Raw genomic sequence first — 21,735 nt, forward strand, 5'->3', positions numbered from 1 at the left:
AAGCCTCTTTGCTCAGCTTGGATGGGGCCGAGTTTCAGGGCAGAGCAGACAGCCTTGGTTTCCCATCAGCCTTGCCCTATGAGGCCCCTGGGTTTCAGTGTCCCTCAGTAATCGCTGCAAGCACCTCTGAGAGAAAGCCGCCCTCGAGTTTTGCCTGCTTCCAAACAGTCCAGTTTCTCCCCGAATGAGTCGGGGTCCCCAGAAACTTGCCCAGAACTGGAGTTCAGCGCATTCGGGAGCTTCTGTCTCCCTCCTGCTTTATAAAACCATCCGCGAACTCAGCCTCCCATGCATTCAGTCAGTCCTCTCTGCACACGTGCGCCTCCAGACCTCTGCCTTCAGCAATTCCCAAGTCTCAGTGTGCTTTCTCTTTTTCTGACAGTCCAGATTCCCCCCGAATGACTCTGGTTTCCCAGCGTCTCATCCAGGACTGGTGTTCAGTGCAGTCGGGAGCTCTTGTCTCCCTCCCACTTTAGAAAGCCAGCCGTGCACTCAGCCGCCCGTGCACACAGCCGCCCGTCCTCTCTGCGTGCGAGTCTCCATACCTCAGCCTTTTGCAGCTCCTCTGAGTCTCAATGTGCTTTCCTCTTTTCTTCTAGTTGTAGAATTTCCACTCAGCCAGCTTTTCTGTGGTTCTGGATGGTGTCCATTTTGTCTTTTAGTTGTAGTTTTGATGTTGTTGTGCACAGCAGCAGTTTAGATGTTTACCTATGCCGCCATCTTGGTTTCTCCTCCTCTTCGTCCCTGTCTTGATTCTAATCTGAGGCTGTGCTCATTTAAAACCCCTGTTTCATGCTACTGGAAATTATTAAAGCCACAGAAGCCTGCCTGCTATCATTTCTGGAAGTGATGACATATGCTTCCTTCACCACATTTTCTTGTGGAGAGCATTTTCACTGAAATTCTTCCAAAAAAGGCTTTAACAAAATAATGCACTGATTCATTAGTATCCACTTACCTCCGGGCAACTGACTAGCTACCCCTTAATGCAGTGGTTCTCAACCTTTCTAATGCCGTGACTGTTTAATACAGTTCCTTATGTTGTGGTGACCCCAATCATAAAATTATTTTCGTTGCTACTTCATAACTGTAATTTTGCTACTGTTATGAATTGTAATGTAAATATCTGTGTTTTCTGATGGTCTTAGGCTCTACAGCAGTGGTTCTCAACCTGTGGGTCATGACCATCGGAAAACACAGATATTTATATTACGATTCATAACAGTAGCAAAATTACAGTTATGAAGTAGCAACGAAAATAATTTTATGATTGGGGGTCACCACAACATGAGGAACTGTATTAAAGGGTCACGGCATTAGAAAGCTTGAGAACCACTGCATTAATGGAAAGTATCTACTGTTAAGCTTTTCAATTGCAAGTACAAGTTTTTGTTCAAGTTAAGTTTTAAAGAAATATGGGCGGGGTTTTTCTTAAGGCTCCTTTGTTAGAATGCTAATTTGATATGAAACACTGCCCGTGAGGAATATTATTTTCTCAAAAAAGCATTAAGAGTGGCCTTAGGAAGATCAAATTTATCTTCTAGTTCACAAGAGACAAGAAGTGTTTGTCCATGGAAAACTCACCATTGATCTCTTGGATTTTACACAGGCCCGCCTGCCTGTGAAATGGATGGCTCCTGAAAGCTTATTTGAAGGGATATACACAATTAAGAGTGATGTCTGGTCATATGGAATATTACTCTGGGAGATATTCTCACTTGGTAAGTTTTGCATTTTGCTGCCCTCTCTGGGCACTGGGCTTCTGGACAGTCTGTCTTTCTGTGCCCTCCTCAGCTCCTAAGTTAAAGAGTGGATGAAATGCCACCTGGAATGCGCCCAGAGCTCCCAAGTCTCACTTCTGTTGCAGCAGGTGCCACTTGATGTTTTATTTACTGGGGTCAATAGTTCTGTCGTCAGCCCATTACCTGTTTGACAGCTGGAACCATGATTTGGCCCAGTAGCAGCCCAGCACAATTCAGCATCTGGCTCATTGGAGCTCTCCATACATTTGTTAATTGAATGAATGAATAAAGAAGTGAAGAATGAGTCCTAGCTGGTTTGGCTCAATGGGTAGAGTGTCAGCCCATGGACTGAAGGGTCATGGGTTCGATTCCGGTCAACAACGCATACCTTGGTTTCAGGGATCCATACAGGAGGCAACTGATCAATGTGTCTCTCTCACGTGGATGTTTCTGTCTCTTCCCCCCTCCCTTCTATTCTCTCTAAAAATCAATGGGAAAATATCCTTGGATGAGGATTAACAACAACAATAACAGGAAGGAAAGGAGGGAGGGAGGGAGGGAAGGAAGGAAGGAAGGAAGGAAGGAAGGAAGGAAGGAAGGAAGGAAGGAAGGAAGGAAGGAAGGGGAAATAAATGCTTACTCCCCAATGTTTTCCTCAGGTGTCAATCCTTACCCTGGCATTCCGGTTGATGCAAACTTCTATAAACTCATTCAGAGTGGATTTAAAATGGACCAGCCATTTTATGCTACAGAAGAAATGTAAGTTCACACAGACTGTGAAGTGGCTGCAATCAGAAATGCTTAGTCTATCTAGTTCCCAGTGCATGACAAGAAAGGTAAAACTCCTTAATGCAAAGCTCATATGATTCCTCTTTAGAAAAGAAAACTCCCCCGTTCTGTTTGGGGGGTTTCTGAACAAAAACGAACCTTTCCTGCCCTAAGGTACTCTCACTTCTGGGTTTCAGTTCCTTTGCTTGAGGGATCCTGAGTGATAAGACTCCATCTCCTGACTTCTGGTCCACATCGTATTTTTAAAAATGCATTTCTGTCCATCATCAAATTTGTCCTTTCTGATATGAGTTCAAAATCCAGTCAAGTCCTTGCCACAAAACAAACATGCCACAAATATGCAGCTCCCTGGCAATCAGTGGTACTTCATTATGTGAAAAATTATCCCTTTTTCTCCATTCAAATTTCCTCATGTTGCTCCTTGTTCTGTTACTTTTATAGATACTTTATAATGCAATCCTGCTGGGCTTTCGACTCAAGGAAACGGCCATCCTTCTCTAATCTGACTTCATGTTTGGGATGTCAGCTGGCAGACGCGGAGGAAGCGGTATGTGGCAACACGGCACTTTCTCAAGTGGGACTATAAAGGAGGCAATGAGAACACTCGCTGCAGGTTTCCTAAGAACCCAAGGCACCAAGTTGCCTTCCTCACCCCAACTTGTCATGGTTGCCCTTTAAAAGTTGTGTGTAGTGATACACTTGAATCTAATATCATATTGTAGGTCAACTGTAATTAAGTTTTACACAAAATTAAATTTAATTAAAAAAAGAAAAAGATAGTATGGGTGAGACATACTTATTAATAAGGGATTTTTTTTGGGGGGGGAGAGTTTTTTTCTGAAAATTTCAGCCAATTGATTAAGGAATTAAATGCTTTTAAGTATCCAGTGCAGAGGACTAGATAACTAAATAAAATTTAATCCCTGACTTACCTTTCCTAATTCAACATGAAGCTTTGTACAATGCAATCATGTAATATAGTAGAGTGGAAAGAACATTGACCTGAAGCTGTGAGTGTCTAATATCAGCTCTACTACTCTGCTCCCTAAGAGGAGTGTGAAATATAGCAAATCACTTTATTTCTCTGGGCCTTAGTTTTCTCACATGTAGAATGGGTTGCTAAGTTAAATGATCCTTGAACTTTGGGAACATGGAATTACTTTGATGATTCTTTGTCTCATCAGTACCATCTCGTGCAGCAAAAGGAGCCATCCCCTAGGTGAAGTGAACGAAAGATGGCACCTTGAACTCCCCATACCTAGGTTTAAATCTTGGCTCCATAGTTTGCTTCTTATATGACTTAAGTCACTTAGCTTTTTCTGGGGTCTGTTTCCTTATCTGAAGTATGGGATTAACAAACCTTACTTCACATAATCTTAAGGAGTAATTAAGAAGACGTATGTACCTGGCCAGTGTGGCTCAGTGGTTGAACGTTGACCTATGAACCAGGAGGTCACGGTTTGATTCCCGGTCAGGGCACATGCCTGGGTTTCAGGCTTGATCCCCAGTAGGGGCATGTGCAGGAGGCTGCCGATCAATGATTCTCTCGTCGTTGATGTTTCTATCTTTTCCTCTCCCTTTCTCTCTGAAATCAATAAAAACATTTTTTAAAACTTATTAAAAAAAAAGATAACATATGAAAAGTCTTAACACGTAGCAGGCACTTAGTAGTTACTCAATAAATGTTAGTTAAATATGAATCTGATTATTTAAGTGGATTATCTGTCCTCTGTTTTGAAATTATTAAGAGCCCATTTTCAATTCTGTGGTCTCTCTAGAGGCCTATGTAGATAGTGAGGGTCCTTTCCTCCTGCTATGATTTTTAAAAAATCACTTATAGATACTAAGTTATTGTCAGGAAATTAGGTCAAAAAGGTTGTGAGAGATAGAAAGCCCCCAAGGGACTATAGGCTATTGGACAAATTACCTGTAAGCAGTTAATGACACCATGAAATAAACTGAAAGGAGAGTTATAGAGAGGAACAAGAAATGAGCTGGTGGAGTAAAGAAAAAGGGTTGAGTGATTTTTACTTATTGGGAAGTTAGGTGCAAGTTTACAGAGTTGATTTTTGAGCTGTGCTGTGAAGAATGCGTAGTATTTTGTCTACTGGGGAATGGAGGGTTAGTAGTGTGTTCCATGCTAGATGAGTAATATAAAGGGTCAAAGTTGAGAAATTAGAGTGGGAAATAAATGGTTGTGACTACATTATAGGGTGAGTGGGGGGAAATGGAGGGAACAAGACTGTGAAGGTAGTGAGTGTAACCAGGTGGGGAGGGACCACTGCTAATGAAGAACCCCTTGGCTTTGGTCAGGATCACCTTGGTCTTGGTGTGCAGTTCTCCTTTTATGTCCCCCCACACACAGGATGTCCAGATCCCCTTCCTTCTGTTCAGGGGGCATCAGGAATGGAATAGCAAGCTTTCCATAGATCAGGGGTGGGGAACATCTGGCCCTTGGGCCATATAAGGCCCCCCAAATCATTTGGTCTGGCCCTGCCAAAGCATTAGGGGTGAGTATATTAACTGTTTGACCAAATATAGCAGGCTAATTTTTAAGTTGATAATTTTGTTCGGCCCTTGAATGATGTTATAAATACCCAAATGGCCCTTGGCAGGAGAAAGGTTCCCCACCCTTGCCATATATGATGCTTCAGCTGAGGGTATCCATGCTCAAGGACAGGGCTCCAACTTTCCCCCCAATTTCTTCAGCTCTCTCCCTGACCCTCTGTGATGAAAAGTTGTTTTCTTACCAGTATCGGAGCCTCTGGTAGCAAGCGGTGGCTTCTTTAGGTAAATTAGGAAAAGGCGCCCCCTATGGGTGGGATGAATACACCAAAAGAAGTCCCTGACCACTGGCTGGTGTATCCAGTCTAGACTCCTGGAGAGCAGAGCACATATGGGTTTCAGTCCCCACTTGCCCACTTGGCTAGCCACCTTTGAGTAAGGTATAATCTGCACAACCATATCAGGCAGCTCTGCCCACTGTGAGCAAACTCTGTTCCTCCTCTGCTACCACTCCATCTTTTCACAACTAAGCACAATCACGTCCAGTCTCTTTTTCCCCCCAATATTTTTATTGATTTCAGAGAGGAAGGGAGAGGGATAGAGAGATAGAAACATCAATGATGAGAGAGAATCATTGATCGGCTGCCTCCTGCATGCCCCCTACTGGGGATTGAGCCCACAACCCAAGCATGTGCCCTTGGCCAGAATGGAACCTGGGACCCTTCAGTCCGCAGGTTGACACTCTTCCACTGAGCCAAAACAGCTAGGTCATCATATCCAGTCTCTTGAATGGGAAAATTGACCTGGCCAGCATTCTTTGCTTAGGGTCACTTTTCCTGGAACGCATGTGAATGGTTTTTGTAGAATCTCTATTTCTGCTTTATCATGAATAGGGAAAGAAAGTGCCCTTAGAGAACAAGTGAAAAGGGAGGGAAACGCATAGAGAAAATGTAGGCTAATACTTTTAGATATAATCCAACCCCAAAAGTGTAGAGTTAGGGCAGGGTGATCATTGAATAACCTACTAAAGTATTATTTAAAGAGTGATGAACCAATAAAGATTTTAGAGCAGACAAACATGCTTCAATATTTGTCTTAAAGACCCAAATCACTATGTATGGTGACAGATGTTAACTAGACTTATGTGATGATCATTTTGCAATATAGACAAATTTTGAATCACTTTGTTGTACACCTGAAACTAATATAGTATTATAGTGAATTATTCCTCAATTAATATAAAAAGTGAGCCAGGCCCTAGCTGGTTTGGCTCAGTAGATAGAGTGTCAGCCTGCGGACTGAAGGGTCCCAGGTTCGATTCCGGTCAAGGGCATGTACCTTGGTTGCGGGCACATACCCAGTGGGGGGTGTGCAGGAGGCAGCTGATCAATGTTTCTCTCTCATCAGTGTTTCTAACTCTCTATCCTTCTCCCTTCCTCTCTGTAAAAAATCAATAAAATATATTTTTTAAAAAAAGTGAGCCAGGACAAATATTCTCTTCTCTACAAAGACTCCCCTAATTTCCCAGTCAATTTTCAGGCTCCTTCTTTCAGTCTCTATAACACTTTTTATATGAGATGCACATCATATTATATGATAATTTTGTTTTGTGTTCCTCTTTCTCATCACTGGACTTGATGTATGAGGACAAGGATGGTGCTGCTCATCTTTACGTCACCTGATGGAGTCCCCTAGATAGGAGACAATAGCTGTCACTAAATAAATGAACAAATGTGGGTTGAGGCCACATCTGTGCTGTTCACCATTATATATCCAGCCGCCAGCATAATGTTTAGTATATAGAAGTTGGATGTAAATATTTCTAGAAAGAAAGAAAGGAATCATAAAAGTAAATTAGAGAAAACAAAGGCAAAAGAGTGAGAGGAAGTATATCAGTTAAGAGGTGAGTGCAGCCCTGGCCAGTGTGGCTCAGTTAGTTGAACGTCATCCTGTGCACCGAAAGGTGGGTTAGATGCGTGAGGGAGGCAGCTAGTTGATGTTTCTCAGTTCACTCACATCAATCTTTTTCTCTCTCCCTCTCCCTTCCTCTCTCTCTAAAATAAATAAAAATACAATAATAAAAATAAAGAGGTGCCCAGCCAGTATGCCTCAGTGATTGAGTGTCAACCTGTGAACCAGGAGGTCACGGTTCAACTCCCTGTGAGGGCACATGCCTGGGTTGTGGGCTTGATCCCCGGTGTAGGGCGTGCAGGAGGCAGCCAATCAATGATTCTCTCTCATCATTGATGTTTCTCTTTCTCCCTCTCCCTCCCTCTCTGATATCAATAAAAATATATTTAAAAAATAAAAAATAAAGAGGCAAGTGCAGCAGTAGGTGAGTGAGCACAAATGAGGGAGCAAACTAGGGCAGTGGCTATGGGGCTTGAATTCACATAATCTCTTCTCTCATATCAGCTCCCATACATGACAATATATACTTTAAAAGAAGTGAGGCAAAATTGTGTTTGAAAGCAAGAAGGAGATCCTTGTGGACCAGAAACTGTGGAAAATCCCTGAGACAATGCAAGCAGTTAAGATTGAATTGAAGAGGGAAAACCCACAACAGAAGGTGCTTTGAAAGAACAAGGAAAAAATGCTTTCACAAAAGGGTAGGAAGAGGTCCAATGGGATTCTGCAGAAGTTCTGCATTGGGAGCAGCCACACTGTTAAATATATGTAAGAATAAAATGGGTGTGAAAAATGAAAATATAACCACTAGTAAAATAGAAATCTACTGTATAACCTCAAGTCCAATGTAGAGGAAATCAAGGACCATAGAAAACCTGATCAACCCAAAAAATGGGGGAGAAAGAACAAAGAGAATAATAGATATGGGAAAAACAAAATGGCAAGAACTAGTAAATCCACTTAAGAAAGAGAACTTTAAAATAAATAAAATTATTATCAGACAGGCCACATTCACTCAACTCAGTGTAGTGAAGTGAGAAATTACCAATAGCAACCCAAAAAGCCCCAAAGGCATATATTAAAATTACAAATCAAGTCTTTGATTAAAAAGGAGGAGGAGAAAAGGGGAAAGAGGAAAAGAAATAAAAATGGACACTGCATTTTTAAACTTATAAGAGTTGGCTAAAATTTTAACTTTAAATTCATTTATTAGAAAATAAAAAAGGAGTTAAAATAAATGACTGTATTTTCAACTGAAGAAGCTAACAAAAACATGAAGAATAAGGAGGAGGAAAAGAAAGAAGAGAATAAAAGCAAAAGGAGGGAATTAATAAAGACAGAATTAATTAAAACTGAAAACAGCATTAAAAACAAAATAATAGGGCGATGATTAGAAAAACCAAAAGTTTTTTGAATGTTTATCACACACTCTACTAATATATTACCTATAATAACTCATTTAACCCTCATGTCAATCTTATGAGGTGGGTTCTAGTATTACCTCTTTAGCAATAAGTTAAGGTACAGAGAGGTGAAGTCATTTATTCAAGGTAACACGGTACACATCAGACTTAGGATTTGAATACAGCAGTCTGGCTCTAGTTTACACTGTACACAAGTAAAACATACAAATACACCACTAAGCATATTAAGCATAAAGAAATAGTTATGTGAAAAAGGGAAAGCATAGATAATATTCAGAATGAAAAGGAGAACATAACTATGTATAGAAAAACCACTTTTTAAAGTATAAGAAAATCTTATGTACTTCTTTATATTGAAAACACTTGATACATTTGAAAACCTAGCATTTACATTTTTTTAAGGAGAATGTACTCATGTATTACTTGTACAATTAAAAGTTCATTTAAAAGTCACTTAAAGAAATGGAAAAGAAGATATTAGAAGAAGTGATATAATCAGAACTAGATCCAGTAACTGGTTGGCTATAGGTATAGAGAGAGCTTGAGGAGGTAGTTCTGAAATTTCTAGACAGTGGGACTGAATGAATGGCAGCATGTTAAGTGAAATTGTAAATACAGGAAGAAGAGAAGGTTTAGATGTAAAAGATAATGAATTCAGGTTTAGAAATGTTGAATTTGAAGTGTTGTTGGTATTTTTGTCACAGTCTTCATTAGATAGTTAGAAATTCAGTGCCAGAGATACACGTTTGCTTCAGCAAGTCCAATAGGTCATCACCAACTGCTATATCCACCTCACAAAAAAGATGTATTGCCCTAGCCAGTGTGGCTCAATGGTTGAGCATCGACCTATGAATCAGGAGGCCAGGTTTGATTCCCCGTCAGGGCACATGCCCGGGTTGCAGGCTCGATTTCAAATGTGGGACGTGCAGGAGACAGCCGATCAATGATTCTCTCCCATTATTGATGTTTCTATCTCTCTCTCTTCAACTCAGAAATCTCTGAAATAATGAAAATATATTTAAAACAACACAACAAAAAACTAACAACAGCAACAAAGACCGTAGTGAGGAATGGGGGAATGGAGGAGTCTGTCAAACTTAAAGAATACACCATCTCTGCTTCATAAGGAGTTCTTTTTTTAAATATATATATTTTACTGAATTTTTACAGAGAGGAAGGGAGAGGGATAGAGAGTTAGAAACATCGATGAGAGAGAAACATTGATCAGCTGCCTCCTGCACACCTCCTATGGGGGATGTACCCGCGACCAAGGTACATGCCCTTGACCAGAATTGAACCTGGGACCTTTCAGTCCACAGGCCGACGCTCTATCCACTGAGCCAAACCAGTTAGGGCAGGAGTTCTTATAAATAAATAAAAAAACATGCCAGCCCAATATAAAAGGGCAAAGGAGATAGACTGTTCAGAATGAAATGTAAAAGGTCATTGAATATAGAAAAAAGATGCTTAACTTTGTTTATCATGAAACATATGCAGGTAGGGAGGGATAAAAAACAAGTATCTGGACAAAGGGTAGAGATGTGGAAGACTCTAACTACCCACTGTTGGTAAGGCTCTGGAAGTAGTCATCCCAGCACAGTGGATAAGAATAGAGATAAGGAACCCTTCAGCAGGTCAGCACAAGTCAAGTGTATCACAATTCAAATGTGTATCCCCTGCCCTAGCTGGTTGCTCAATGGTTAGAGCATCTGCCCATGGACTCAAGGGTTGCAGGTTCGATTCCAGTTCAAGGCACATACCTCAGTTGCAGGCTCAATCCCTGGCACTGGCCGGGGTGTGTTTGGGAGGCAACAATCGATTATCTCTGTCTCTCCCACTCCCTTCCACGCTCTCTTAAAAAAAAAATCAATGGAAAAAACATCCTCAGGTGAGGATTAACAATAACAGCAAAAAAATGTACATCCACCTTGATCACTTTCCCACCTCTTCCAAAGACATAGTCACATGTGCACTTTTTAACTTTATATTATACTAGAGGCCCGGTGCACGAAATTCATGCACTCGGAGGGGTCCCTCAGCCCTGCCTGCTCCCTCTCACAATCTGGAAGCCCTCGGGGGATGTCCTACTGATGGCTTCCCATGGGGAGCTGGCCTAAGCAGGCAGTCAGACATCCTTTGTGCTGCCACAGAGGTGGGAGAGGCTCCCGCCACTGCCGCTGCGCTTGCCAGTCGTAAGCCTGGCTTCTGGCTGAGAAGCACTCCTCTTATGGGAGTGCACTGACCACTAGGGGGCAGCTCCTGCATTGAGAGTCTGCCCCCTGGTGGTCTGTGCATATTATAGCAGCTGGTTGTTCCACCGTTCGATTTGCATATTAGCCTTTTATTATATAGGATACCAATTATGGTACATCTATGGTACTATAGAACTCTAGGATGCCATTAGAAAGATGATAAGTCTTCATGTTTAGTAAATAGTGGAAAGATGTAACACACGTAACATGAACATTGTAATTGACACATATAACATAGGAACAACATAGTATTAGTAATTCAAAATAAGGTGCTGAAACAGAATCTATAGTCGAACCGACTTATACAAATTTGTGTGTGCAAAGCAAGCTATCTATAATGGTGGGTACCTCTGATGGTTTTAGCTTTATAGAATGTTCTATATTCCTTAAATTATCCATATGAATGTGTATTAATTTGATAACCAGACAAAAAAGTAGAGCTGTTTTTGTTTTTGTAAAAAAAAATTTAAAAGTCACTAAATCTCCACCCAGCTGGCATGGCTCAGTGGTTGAGCAACGACCTATGAACCAGGAGGTCTTGGTTTGATTCCTGATCAGAGCACATGCCTGGGTTGTGGGCTCAATCCCCAGTGTAGGGCTTGCAGGAGGCAGCCCATCAATGGTTCTCTCTCATCATTGATGTTTCTATTTCTCCCTCTTCATTTCTCTCTGAAGTTAATAAAAATATATTTTAAAAATAAAATAAAATAAATAAAAGCATATTTTAGAAAAGTCACTAAACTCCCAACTGAGAAGTCAAGAATCATTTCCCTGTATTAATTGCATAATGAACAATTGTCTTTTTTGTGGACTTTTTCTTTTGTGGTTTTTCTGCATGGCTTTAGGATTTCTAGATGAAGATTTTATATCTAAAAGTAGAAACAGTAATGAAATAAAATAATTGACTATGACTTGATTTCCCCATTAATAGACAGTAAAAAATTGCTTTATCAATTAATATGTAGAATAGCCTCTAAAGCCTATGCATAGTAAAAGTAAGCAATAATTTGCAGTATAGGCACATGACGTGTAAGTGTTAACCAGATGATGAATGTTCTGTCTCTTTCCTGTATTCAGATGTATCAGAACATGGACGGCCATGTTTCTAAACATCCTTCCGGCTACCAAAACAGGCAACCTTACAGCAGAGAGACGGGTGCAGGGTTGCCCTCTCCGCAGGATCACGCTGAAGACTCGTAGAGAAACAATTTAGTCTTAAAAACTGCTATTCCCCTCACCTTCAACTGGTTATTGATTACCAAAACAAGGTTAACTTCATCACTAAAAATGTATCCTCAACTGCTGCTTTGCTGGACTTTTCTCTAGAAGCTCTCTATATTTACTGTTGTTTTCAAAGGAACTTTTGTAAAATTGAATTTGCACAAGGCAGAAAGAGCTGATAATTAACTTTATTGGAGCATCTACCTACATCCAAAGGCCTTCTCAGGCTGGCTTGAGTGAAAGTTGTGTTCCTAAGTATAGTATATTCTTGTAAATACATAAAACAAAAATAATTTGCTGAGGAGAAGCTGATATCATTTTTTAAATCTATGTTTTAAGATAATATGTAACTTTTTCAGCTATTTAGTGATATATTTTATGAATGGAAATAAAATTTCTACTATAGAAATGCTTGTTACTGAATTATTTGCACAGTATATTTAGGGCAACACTTACCTGGAGTTCATGAACCTACTGAAATTGTGTGTGATGTTTTGTTTGTGCATGTGTGGGTTTTCTCCTGCTGAGAAGGCCCATTCTTTCTTCAGATTCTTTAAAGGACCCCTGACTCCTGCCCCCTGACTAGGAGAAGAAGAGCTGATGTTGGATGTCTGCTGTCTTCTCTGTAGCACTCTTGATGCAGTCCCTTTCATCCTTTGGAGCTTAGCATCCCCCATCCTACAGGCTTATAGACTTGGACTTTGTCCTTCTCCTTATATGCCCAGTGTAGCCTTTTCTTTCTTTTTCTTGGCCTCCCTTTAAGTATAGTGGCTCCAAATAAGAGTACCCCACCACTTTTTAGCTGTGCGATGTTAGGCAAATAACTGAACTTCTTCAGGCCCCAGTTTCCTCTTCTGGAAAATGGATAATAATGGCATCTATCTTACAGGGCTGTTGTAAGAATTAAGTGAATTACATATATCTTATATGTATGTTATAAATATATACATATATTACATAAACATATAAATCATTTAGAATGATGCTTGGCCCATAGACATTATCTAATTGTCATTTGTGCTTTCCTTCCTGGTTTTAATCCTTTGCTGTAGACCAGCCCCCATAAACTCACTTAGATTACACTAATTTCTTTCTTGTTTATACTTGACTAGAGACCTGGTGCATGGAATTCATGCACTGGGGGGTGGTCCCTTAGCCCAGCCTGCCCCCTCTCACAGTCTGGGAGCCCTCAGGGGATGTCCTACTGATGGCTTAGGCCCACTTCCCATGGGGAGTGGGCCTAAACCACAGTCTGGCCTCCCTCTGCGGGCTGATCAGGGGAAGGCGCCAACCCCCATCACCCCACTGCTGCTGCCACTGCTGGCCACTAAGGTGTTTTCATCAACACGGACTCCAGTCCCTTCACCATGAAAAAATGACAACTTTCTTTAGGCATTTTTCAAGATGTGTCTTTCATAGGATATGACATTTCTTTCTTTTTTTTTTTTCTTATCCTCACCTGAGGATATTTTTCCATTGATTTTTAGAGAGCGTGGAAGAGAGAGGGAAAGACAGAGAGAAACATCAATGTGAGAGGGACACTTCGATTGGTTGCCTCCTGCATGAGCCCTGACCTGGGCCCCGGCCAGGGAGGAGCCTGCAACCTAGGTACGTGCCCTTGATCAGAATCGAACCTGGACCCTGCAGTCCGCAGGCCGAGGCTCTATCCACTGAGCCAAACTGGCTAGGGCAGGATATAACATTTCTTAGCCCCTCCAGCAGTGGACCTTAGTTTTTTCCTCCAGGAATGAGGTGGAAAAACCCTAGATCACCTTCTTGGATTCTTATTACCCAAGTTACCAAGAAACTGCAAGTGGCGGCGTACAGGGAGCTTAGCCAATGAGCAGTCAGAAAAGGTGTTTCCTCTGCAGCTCACATGTAGAGGCGAGCCTGCTGGGGCTTGGCAGCGGCAGCAGCCTGGGCACGCGCCCCTGCCTCTCCGCTCCCACTCCCGGGCCTGCTGGGGCCGGGCGGTGGAGACTTGGGCACACTCCCCTGCCTCTCCTTCCCAGGGCTGCGCCATCCATGGCTTGGCTCACAGCTCAAGCAGTCCCCTCCCGCCCATCTGCACGCGCAACCTCCACCTGAGCCGGTCATGACTGTTACAGCGTCCCAGCTAATTTGCATATTACATAGATATAGATATAGATATAGATATAGATATAGATATAGATATATAGATAGATTTCTGAGAGAGAGAGCAAAGGGGTTGGGGGCAGGGAGAAAGAGAAACATCAACTTGTTGTTCCACTTATTTATGCATTCATTGGTTGATTCTTGTATGTGTCCTGATTGGGGATCAAACCCACAACCTTGGTGTATCTGGACCACGCTCTAACCAACTGAACTACCTGGCCAGGGCTGGATTACACTAATTCCTTCTTCACCTAACTGCTCCTATTCTCTCCACCACCCAGTGTTTTCCCTGAGACACTGACAGATTCATTTTCCCAAAGTACTGATCTGCATCTATCACTTCTGGGCTGGAGAGCTTGCAGTGGCTCCTGTGTCCATCTGCTAAAGTCAAATTTCCAGCATGCAGTTCCTTGCAGCTGGTTCACTGCATTTCTTGTACTAGATTGCATACGCTCTATCTAGCCCCTGATCAGTAGACGTATTAGGCATTCTCATCTCTTTTTTTTTTCTTTCCCTCACCCTCTCTCTACCTGGGACGCCAACTCCCTTCTCCTCTCCCTATTTAAGCCATTGCTTCATGACCAGCCTGGCACTGTCTTCTGCTCGGGCTTTCCTCAGCTCTGTTCGCCATTAGTGATCGCTTCCCCCACTGAAATCTTGGATGGGCTTCATGTCTATCTCATCTGGTTGGCTCAGAACATAGAGTCTACCTATCTTACGTGATGATTTATTTTCTTAAGTAAACATCCTTTCTTTTTACTTGGATTTTAAACAAGTTAGAAAGTAGATATGATTTGTGCCAAGTTGTGCGCCACTCTTCTATTCATATGTACAGTCAGGACACAATAGTATATGTACTCAATTATTTCTTACCTACTCAAAGCATAAAATATGCTTGATGTTAAAAATCCAAGTACTTTTATGTTTTTACTTACAGTAATAAGTGAAATTTCCCCTTTGTGCACCCAAATCCCAAAATGCTTCTTCAGGGGAACCACTGTTAAAAAAATTTCAGGTATATTTTCTCCACCTTCTTGTTTAAAGATATTTACATTACTCACAGGTACTTACACACAAGCACACATGCAGAGTTTTTTATTTTTACATAAATGGAATTATACTAGCCACACTGTCAAACATGCTTTTTGTTTTTCACAAGGGGTCAATATTTTTCCCAATTATGTAGTTTATGTACTAAGCACATGGTAGGAATGACATATGCATTATCTCATTGAATTTTCAGAAATACCTTATGAAGTAGGTACTAAAATTACACTACTTCTTCTTGAGGCAATTGAAATGTAGATTAATAACTTTCAGCCATCAAGCCCCTATTAACACTTACCTTGCAATTTCTCTTGGGTTCTACTGATATTTTATTTATTTATTTATTTTTAATTGTGGTTAAAAAACACACATAATGTAAAACTTACCCTCTTGACCATTTTTAAGTTCAGTGGTGTTAAATATATTCACTTTGTTGTGAAATATATCTCCAGAACTTTTCCATCTTGCAAAACTGAAACTCTCCACCCATTGAACAACAGCTCCTTTCTTGCTCCCCAACCCCTGGGAACCACCATTCTGCTTTCTCTATGTGTTTTAATACTCTACATATCCCATGTAAGTGGAATCATACAATGTTTGTCTTTTTGTAACTGGCTTATTTCACTTAGCATAATGTCCTTAAAGTTTAACCATGTTGTGTTATATATATAACACATTTGTTTATTCATTTATCATTTAATAATGCTGCTATGAACCTGGGTGTGACAATATCTCTTTGAAACCCTGCTTTCAATTCTTTTGTATATATGCCCAGAAGTGGTATTGGTGAATCATATGGCAATTCTACTTTAAATTCTTGTGTTTATTATTTTTAACGACCCTGTTGTAATGACCATGTGTTTCTTTGACCATCCAGTATCATTTCTCTCTCTCTCTCTCTCTCTCTCTTGCTCTCGTAACAGCACCGTGATTTAAGGTGTCATTTCTTCCTATTGTATGCAATGCAGTGGGACTTTTGTCAGGGGGCTTTCCCTTCTAGCCAAGGAGGACCTTAACTCAAGGTAGGGGAATAAACATCCTCTCTTGTTGTGGAACTTTGTATCTTGATCGGATTCAGGCAAGAATGAAAACAGGAGTTGGAGCTTATACAACCTGAGAACCTTGGTGCAAACACCTGCACTGACTTGGTCTCCTTGGCTGAACTGAGGGTTTCATCTGCTTTACTTTCTCTAGAAAGTTCTCTCTGATTTGGTTGGTCAATGGTCTTTCTGCCATACTGATTTATCTTCACTGGCATATTCTTCTATCATCTTGATAGGATTTGAGGGCGTGGAATTACAGGCATTCGGTAAGCCCTCTTGAATGGCTTGTCCAAAATGTTGGTGATTAGAGGGAGGAAAATAAAAGTGAGTTAACATTTATAGGGATTGTCTTTTCCTTCTGCCAGAGTGATTTTAGTCAGGACACACACACATTCTGAACTTGAGTGCACTGTGGAGGGAGCCAAATGAACACATTTATACATGGAATGGTCTACCTAGCACACCCCTTGTTGTTGCAGCATTAAAGGCTCCAAAGAATTTGATTTCCTTGAAAATGAATATTCTCTTGTTCTTGAACTTTATAAAAATGGCACCATACTCTGTGTAGAATTCCAGATCTGGCTTTATTAAAAAACAACAACATTATGCTTCTAAGATTCACTCATGGTGTTACATGAACCTAGGGTTCTTTCATTTCACTGTTGTACTATGTGAACATACAATCACCACTATTTAGTGATGACATGTGAAGTGTTTTGGATTGGGTGTGGTAATGGGTTCACAGGTATTCATTATATAACATTTGTTATACCAAATATGATATTTAAAAGGCAGCATTCTCTGAAAACGGATGACACAATGAAATTAGATTCTATTAAACCCAACTCTTACAACAGTTGCAGTTGTATCACCAGTAGGTGGTGCCCTAGGACTACTGGTTTTTAATGAGCCCCAGCCATCAGGCCTGACTTCATTACTACACCCTACCCGTGAAAAGGCACACTTTAAGCAGAATTAAAGAAAAGTTCAATCAGTTGATTAGAAAGGAAAACAACCCTCTATAGAGATAACTTCAATCCATTTATTCCGCATTCAATTGTTTATTGACTATGGTAACAACTGTGCATTTTATGTGTGTTATTTACCACATTCCTGACATTTACTGAGCAGCCTAATGTCAGATTCTGTTACAGGATCTGGTTTTTACCACTCTGTTCTGGAGTGCATTAATCTACACATGGAATTGACTTTTGAACTTCTTGTAGCACCTTCTATGCTGTGTTGTCTGAACCTAGACTGGCTTCCTATATTAAAATAAGTCTATTTCCTGGCGATATTTTTGGAGTAAGAAAAACACCCAGGGCTGTTTGGCCTGCAGCAGGAAGATGTCCTGGGTGACCTCTTATCCCAGTTCCAGCCCTTCAATTATTCACCTTCCTTTCTGTCCCTCATTCCCCCACCACTGCTACTTGTGTTTCTTCCTGATCTTCCTTCTGTCTCCTTCTTTCATGAAGGACTTTCTTAGTAACAGATTTATCTGACCTCCTCTATCACTCCCACTATCATTTTTGTTAAAAATAGATGTTTTTTTTCTATGCCACGATCACCATCAGCAACAACAACAACAAAATAGGTGAGGGGAGCCCTAACGGGTTTGGCTCAGTGGATAGAGCATCGGCCTGTGGACTGAAAGGTCCCAGGTTCGATTCCAGTCAAGGGCATGTACTTTGGTTGTGGGCACATCCCCAGTAGGAGGTGTGCAGGAGGCAGCTGATTGATGTTTCTCTCTCATCGATGTTTCTAACTCTCTGTTCCTCTCCCTTCCTTTCTGAAAAAAAATCAATAAAATGTATTTTTTTTAAAAAGGTGAGGGGAGATTGCACCTAAAAAACTACATCTTTTTAGTAACTAGGGGATCAAACATGTATTAAATTCCAAATTATCTTAATGAGGCAGAAAAGGCTATGATGAATTTTTTTTGGTAAAATATACATAAAATAAAACTTCCCGTTTAAACCTTTTTTAAGTGCACAGCTCTGTACACTTAAGTACATTCATGTTGTTGCGCAACCAGCACCATCATACATCCTCAGAAATTTCCCATCTTTGCAAACTGAAACTCTGCCCTCATTAAATACTACTAGTAATTCCCCGTTCACTCTTCCCTGAGCCATGACAATTTTTCTTTCTGCTTTTATGAAGTAGACTACTTTAGGTATCTCATATAAGTGGAACATACAGTATTTGTCTTTTTGTAACTGGCTTATTTCACCTAACATAATGTCTTCAAGGTTGGTTTTGATGCATTCTTTATATTAGCATTTATTGATACATGAATCCTAGAGCTGTGCTAATGGCTTGACATGTGTTGTTTCATTTAACAAATTGTGAAGTAGGACCTTGTTCCGTAGTCATTTAACAGACAGTAAAACCAAGGCTTAAGAAGGTTAGACTCATGGAGGTACTAAATGCAGGCCTGGGTTGGAGCCCACCCTGCCTGTCTCCTCACAGTCACACGGCCTCTGAGCTCCTTCCTGAAGCCCTTCGTCTTGCTTTGGCTCAGTCCTCAGCCAATGAAAATGGTCTGGTAACAGCAAGATTATAGAGTTTCCAGCTTCCTATTTGCCTCAAATCATGTAGGAAAGCAAGCTGTCTTTCTGGCATCTTAATGAGAAAACACTCCTGCATAAAGCTCTATGCACAAAAAGTTAATAGCTATAGTTGAAGGGAGCAGAAATATGAAATGCTTCAACTAAGAAATGGAGTAAAAATTTAACTGTGTCTATTTAAAAATTTTTCTCTAGCCCTGGGCAGAGAAGCTCAGTTGGTTAGAGCGTTGTCCCGTTGCACCAAGGTTTCTGGTTTGATCCCTGGTCAGGGCACATGTGGGAATCAACAAATGAACGAATGAATGGGTGGCTCAGAAAACTGGTGATTCTCTCTCTCTCTTTCTAAAAGAATCAATAAATAAAATATTAAAAAAGGAATGTTCTCCATGTACTGCTAAAAGTCTTTTAAATAAAAATTATAATAAAGTCAACTATCATATTTTCAGCAATCAGAACATAAGAATCATATCTTGTATGGTTAAACACAAATTATGAGGCTACATTTATATAGAAGTTTACTTAAAAAACTATCTTTTGATATATAATTCATATAGCATACAAGTCACCTATTTCTAGTGTATAATTCAATAACTTAGCTTTTTGCTTGGATAAAAATCGCCTTACCTCTGACCACCTTACAGTACTTTGATTGCTTTGATTGGTAAGAGTCAAACAGGGTAAGTTAAACCTCTGAGAGCTCTGTAGCATGGGCTGCCATATTAGTTCCATATGAGTAATATTTTTTTGTCAGTGTTGTTTCTATATCCATGACTATTTAATTCCTTAAAATCTTAGTGTCTTAAAGGTTCATGTGTTGTAGGTTATTTGGAATTCCATTATTATATGATAGAACAAAATAAAAGGAGGTTGGGTGGGGGGCGTTAGGGGACTGGGTAAAAAACGTGAAGGGATTAAGCAAAAAACAAACAACAAACAAAAAACTCTCATAGCCCTAGCTGGTTTGGCTCAGTGGAAAGAGTGTTGGCCTGTGGACTGAAGGGTGCCAGGTTTGATTCTGGTCAAGGGCACATGTCCTGGTTTTGGTTTCCGGTTTGATCCCCCAGTGGGAGGTGTGCAGGAGGCAGCCAATCAATGATTACCTCTCATCATTGATGTTTCTATCTCTCCCTTTCCCTTCCTCTCTGAAATCAAAAAAATATTTTTTTAAAAGTCCCTCATAAACACAGTATGGTGATAACTAGAGGGAAAGGTTGGTGGGGAAGGTAGAAAAGGGTAAAGTAGGGGGGTGCGGAATGGTGATGGAAGGAGACTTGACTTGGGATGGTGAACACACAATACAATATACAGATGATGTATTATAAAATTATAATATAATGTCACCCCAATACGTTCAATAAAATTTTTTTAAAATAAGAGGAGGTTAGCTTTCCAGTCTGTACCAGAAATGCAGTGACATCAGTAGACAGCCCTTCCTACCAGGTGTATCAGCATTTCCTGGAGCCCAAGCATATTCCACTTGCAAATGCAGATGTCTATCTCCCGCTGCTCGCAGAGGAGCTGACCAGCCCCGGGCTCCACGCCCCAGGGAGGAGTTGCTGGGAGGGTGGGGAGACCCTCAGCATGCAGAGATAAGAGAAGGAAATGGTAAGGGGGCCAGGAAAAAAGGGTGGGGGAGGGGCAAAAGCAATGGAGCCAGGTCCCTCTTCTTCCTTGGCTTCTGCTTCATCTTCTTTCCCAGTCACCAGAGCCTAGGAATAAGGCTGGGGAGCCTGGACAGGCAGTAGTGTGGGCCCTAGACAATCTCACCTTCCCTTTCCCCACAGCATACTCTGGCATTGTGGATGCTGCATATGTCAGCTCTGCAGTGAACCAAGCAAGGCTCAGGGTGGTGGCGGGGGCAGAAGGGGACAAAATGGATACTGGGCTGTTAACTGGGTCTGTGGCAAAACCTCGGGGAAAAGACTATGTGACTCTGGAGGCAGAAGGAAAAAGAAAGAAAATTCTGAGGTTAGTCCAACAAAGAGATTGTAATAGGAAATGTTGTATTAGCCAACACCTAGGTAGTGCTATGCAAAGGAGCCGTTTTAAGCACCTTGGTATATTAATTTACTTAACCTTTGCAAAAATTCTATTAGGTAAATACTATGATGATCTTTATTTTACAGACAAAGAAACTAAGATACAGAAAAGTTCAATGACTTGCCAAATGTCAGATGATGGGGGCAGAGCAGATCAGAACTCTCCTGGGTCCATGCTCTCCACCCTAGCCACAGGCTGGCGGCAGCAGGCACTCTGAGGATGCATAGGATGTTGACAGGTAGTGTTAATATTCTATAGCTTCCTTCATACTGAAGACAACATCGGTAAATGTGGTACTTCTAGCACCAAATTTTCCCCTTTGCAAAAAAAATTTCATCAGTTTCTTTTCAAGGGATGAGATCTCTGTCCATTCTTCAGTCATGACTTTGGCCCAGGTAGTCAGGGTGAGTCCTGGCCTGAGACACATCTACAGAGTTAGGACAAAATCTGTAGCTGCTGACAGATTATCACAGGCCTCAGTAGAGGCAGGGCACTACTGTCACCTGCACCTTACAGACCACAGGGACAAACGTGATTTATTGTTAACATGCTTGCTCTCTCTTTGAATTTGATTCAGATGGCAGCAAATGTGTAGCAGGATTGAGCCTGCAACCAAGGTACGTGCCCTTGACCGGAATGGAACCTGCGACCCTTCAGTCTGCGGGCCAATGCTCCAACCACTGAGCAAACTGGCTAGGCTGCATTTTAATTCTAACAGGAAATTGCAATATCTTTATTTTTAAAATCTGACCTCTCCTTTTCTTTGACTTTATTTTCCACAGTATTTTTGTTTTCAGCATCTGTGAAAGATATGAGGGTGAAAATTAATCTATGTGGTTATTTGGTCAACTGAGTCACCCTACGGGATTTATTGGCAGCCCACCGCAGGCACGGTTCTAGGTCCCCTGTCTAAAGAGCATTTGCTACATATCTATTGTGTTAAGCATTTGAGATACAGAGAAAGAGTAAAATATACTACCTGTCCTCTACAACAGCAACAATAGGTGGGAAATCAAATCCCAAGGGGGTTGACTTGTGACCTGTCTTCGAGGTTCTCA

General features: G+C 41.1%; 1 protein-coding gene across 1 annotated transcript in view; it reads left to right on the forward strand.

Moving 5' to 3' along the window:
- The window catches only part of FLT3 (fms related receptor tyrosine kinase 3), an 81,124-nt gene extending 68,877 nt beyond the window's left edge, over positions 1 to 12,247 (forward strand). Inside the window, exons 21-24 of the mRNA XM_080659620.1 lie at positions 1,610 to 1,721; positions 2,402 to 2,501; positions 2,973 to 3,078; positions 11,698 to 12,247. Coding sequence (XP_080515746.1) covers positions 1,610 to 1,721; positions 2,402 to 2,501; positions 2,973 to 3,078; positions 11,698 to 11,820 — 441 coding nt within the window. The 3' untranslated portion in view covers positions 11,821 to 12,247. The remainder of the gene's footprint in view (positions 1 to 1,609; positions 1,722 to 2,401; positions 2,502 to 2,972; positions 3,079 to 11,697) is intronic.
- The last annotated feature ends 9,488 nt before the right edge of the window (positions 12,248 to 21,735 follow it).

Source organism: Plecotus auritus (assembly GCF_963455305.1).
Source record: "Plecotus auritus genome assembly, chromosome: 3".
NCBI lineage: Eukaryota > Metazoa > Chordata > Mammalia > Chiroptera > Vespertilionidae > Plecotus > Plecotus auritus.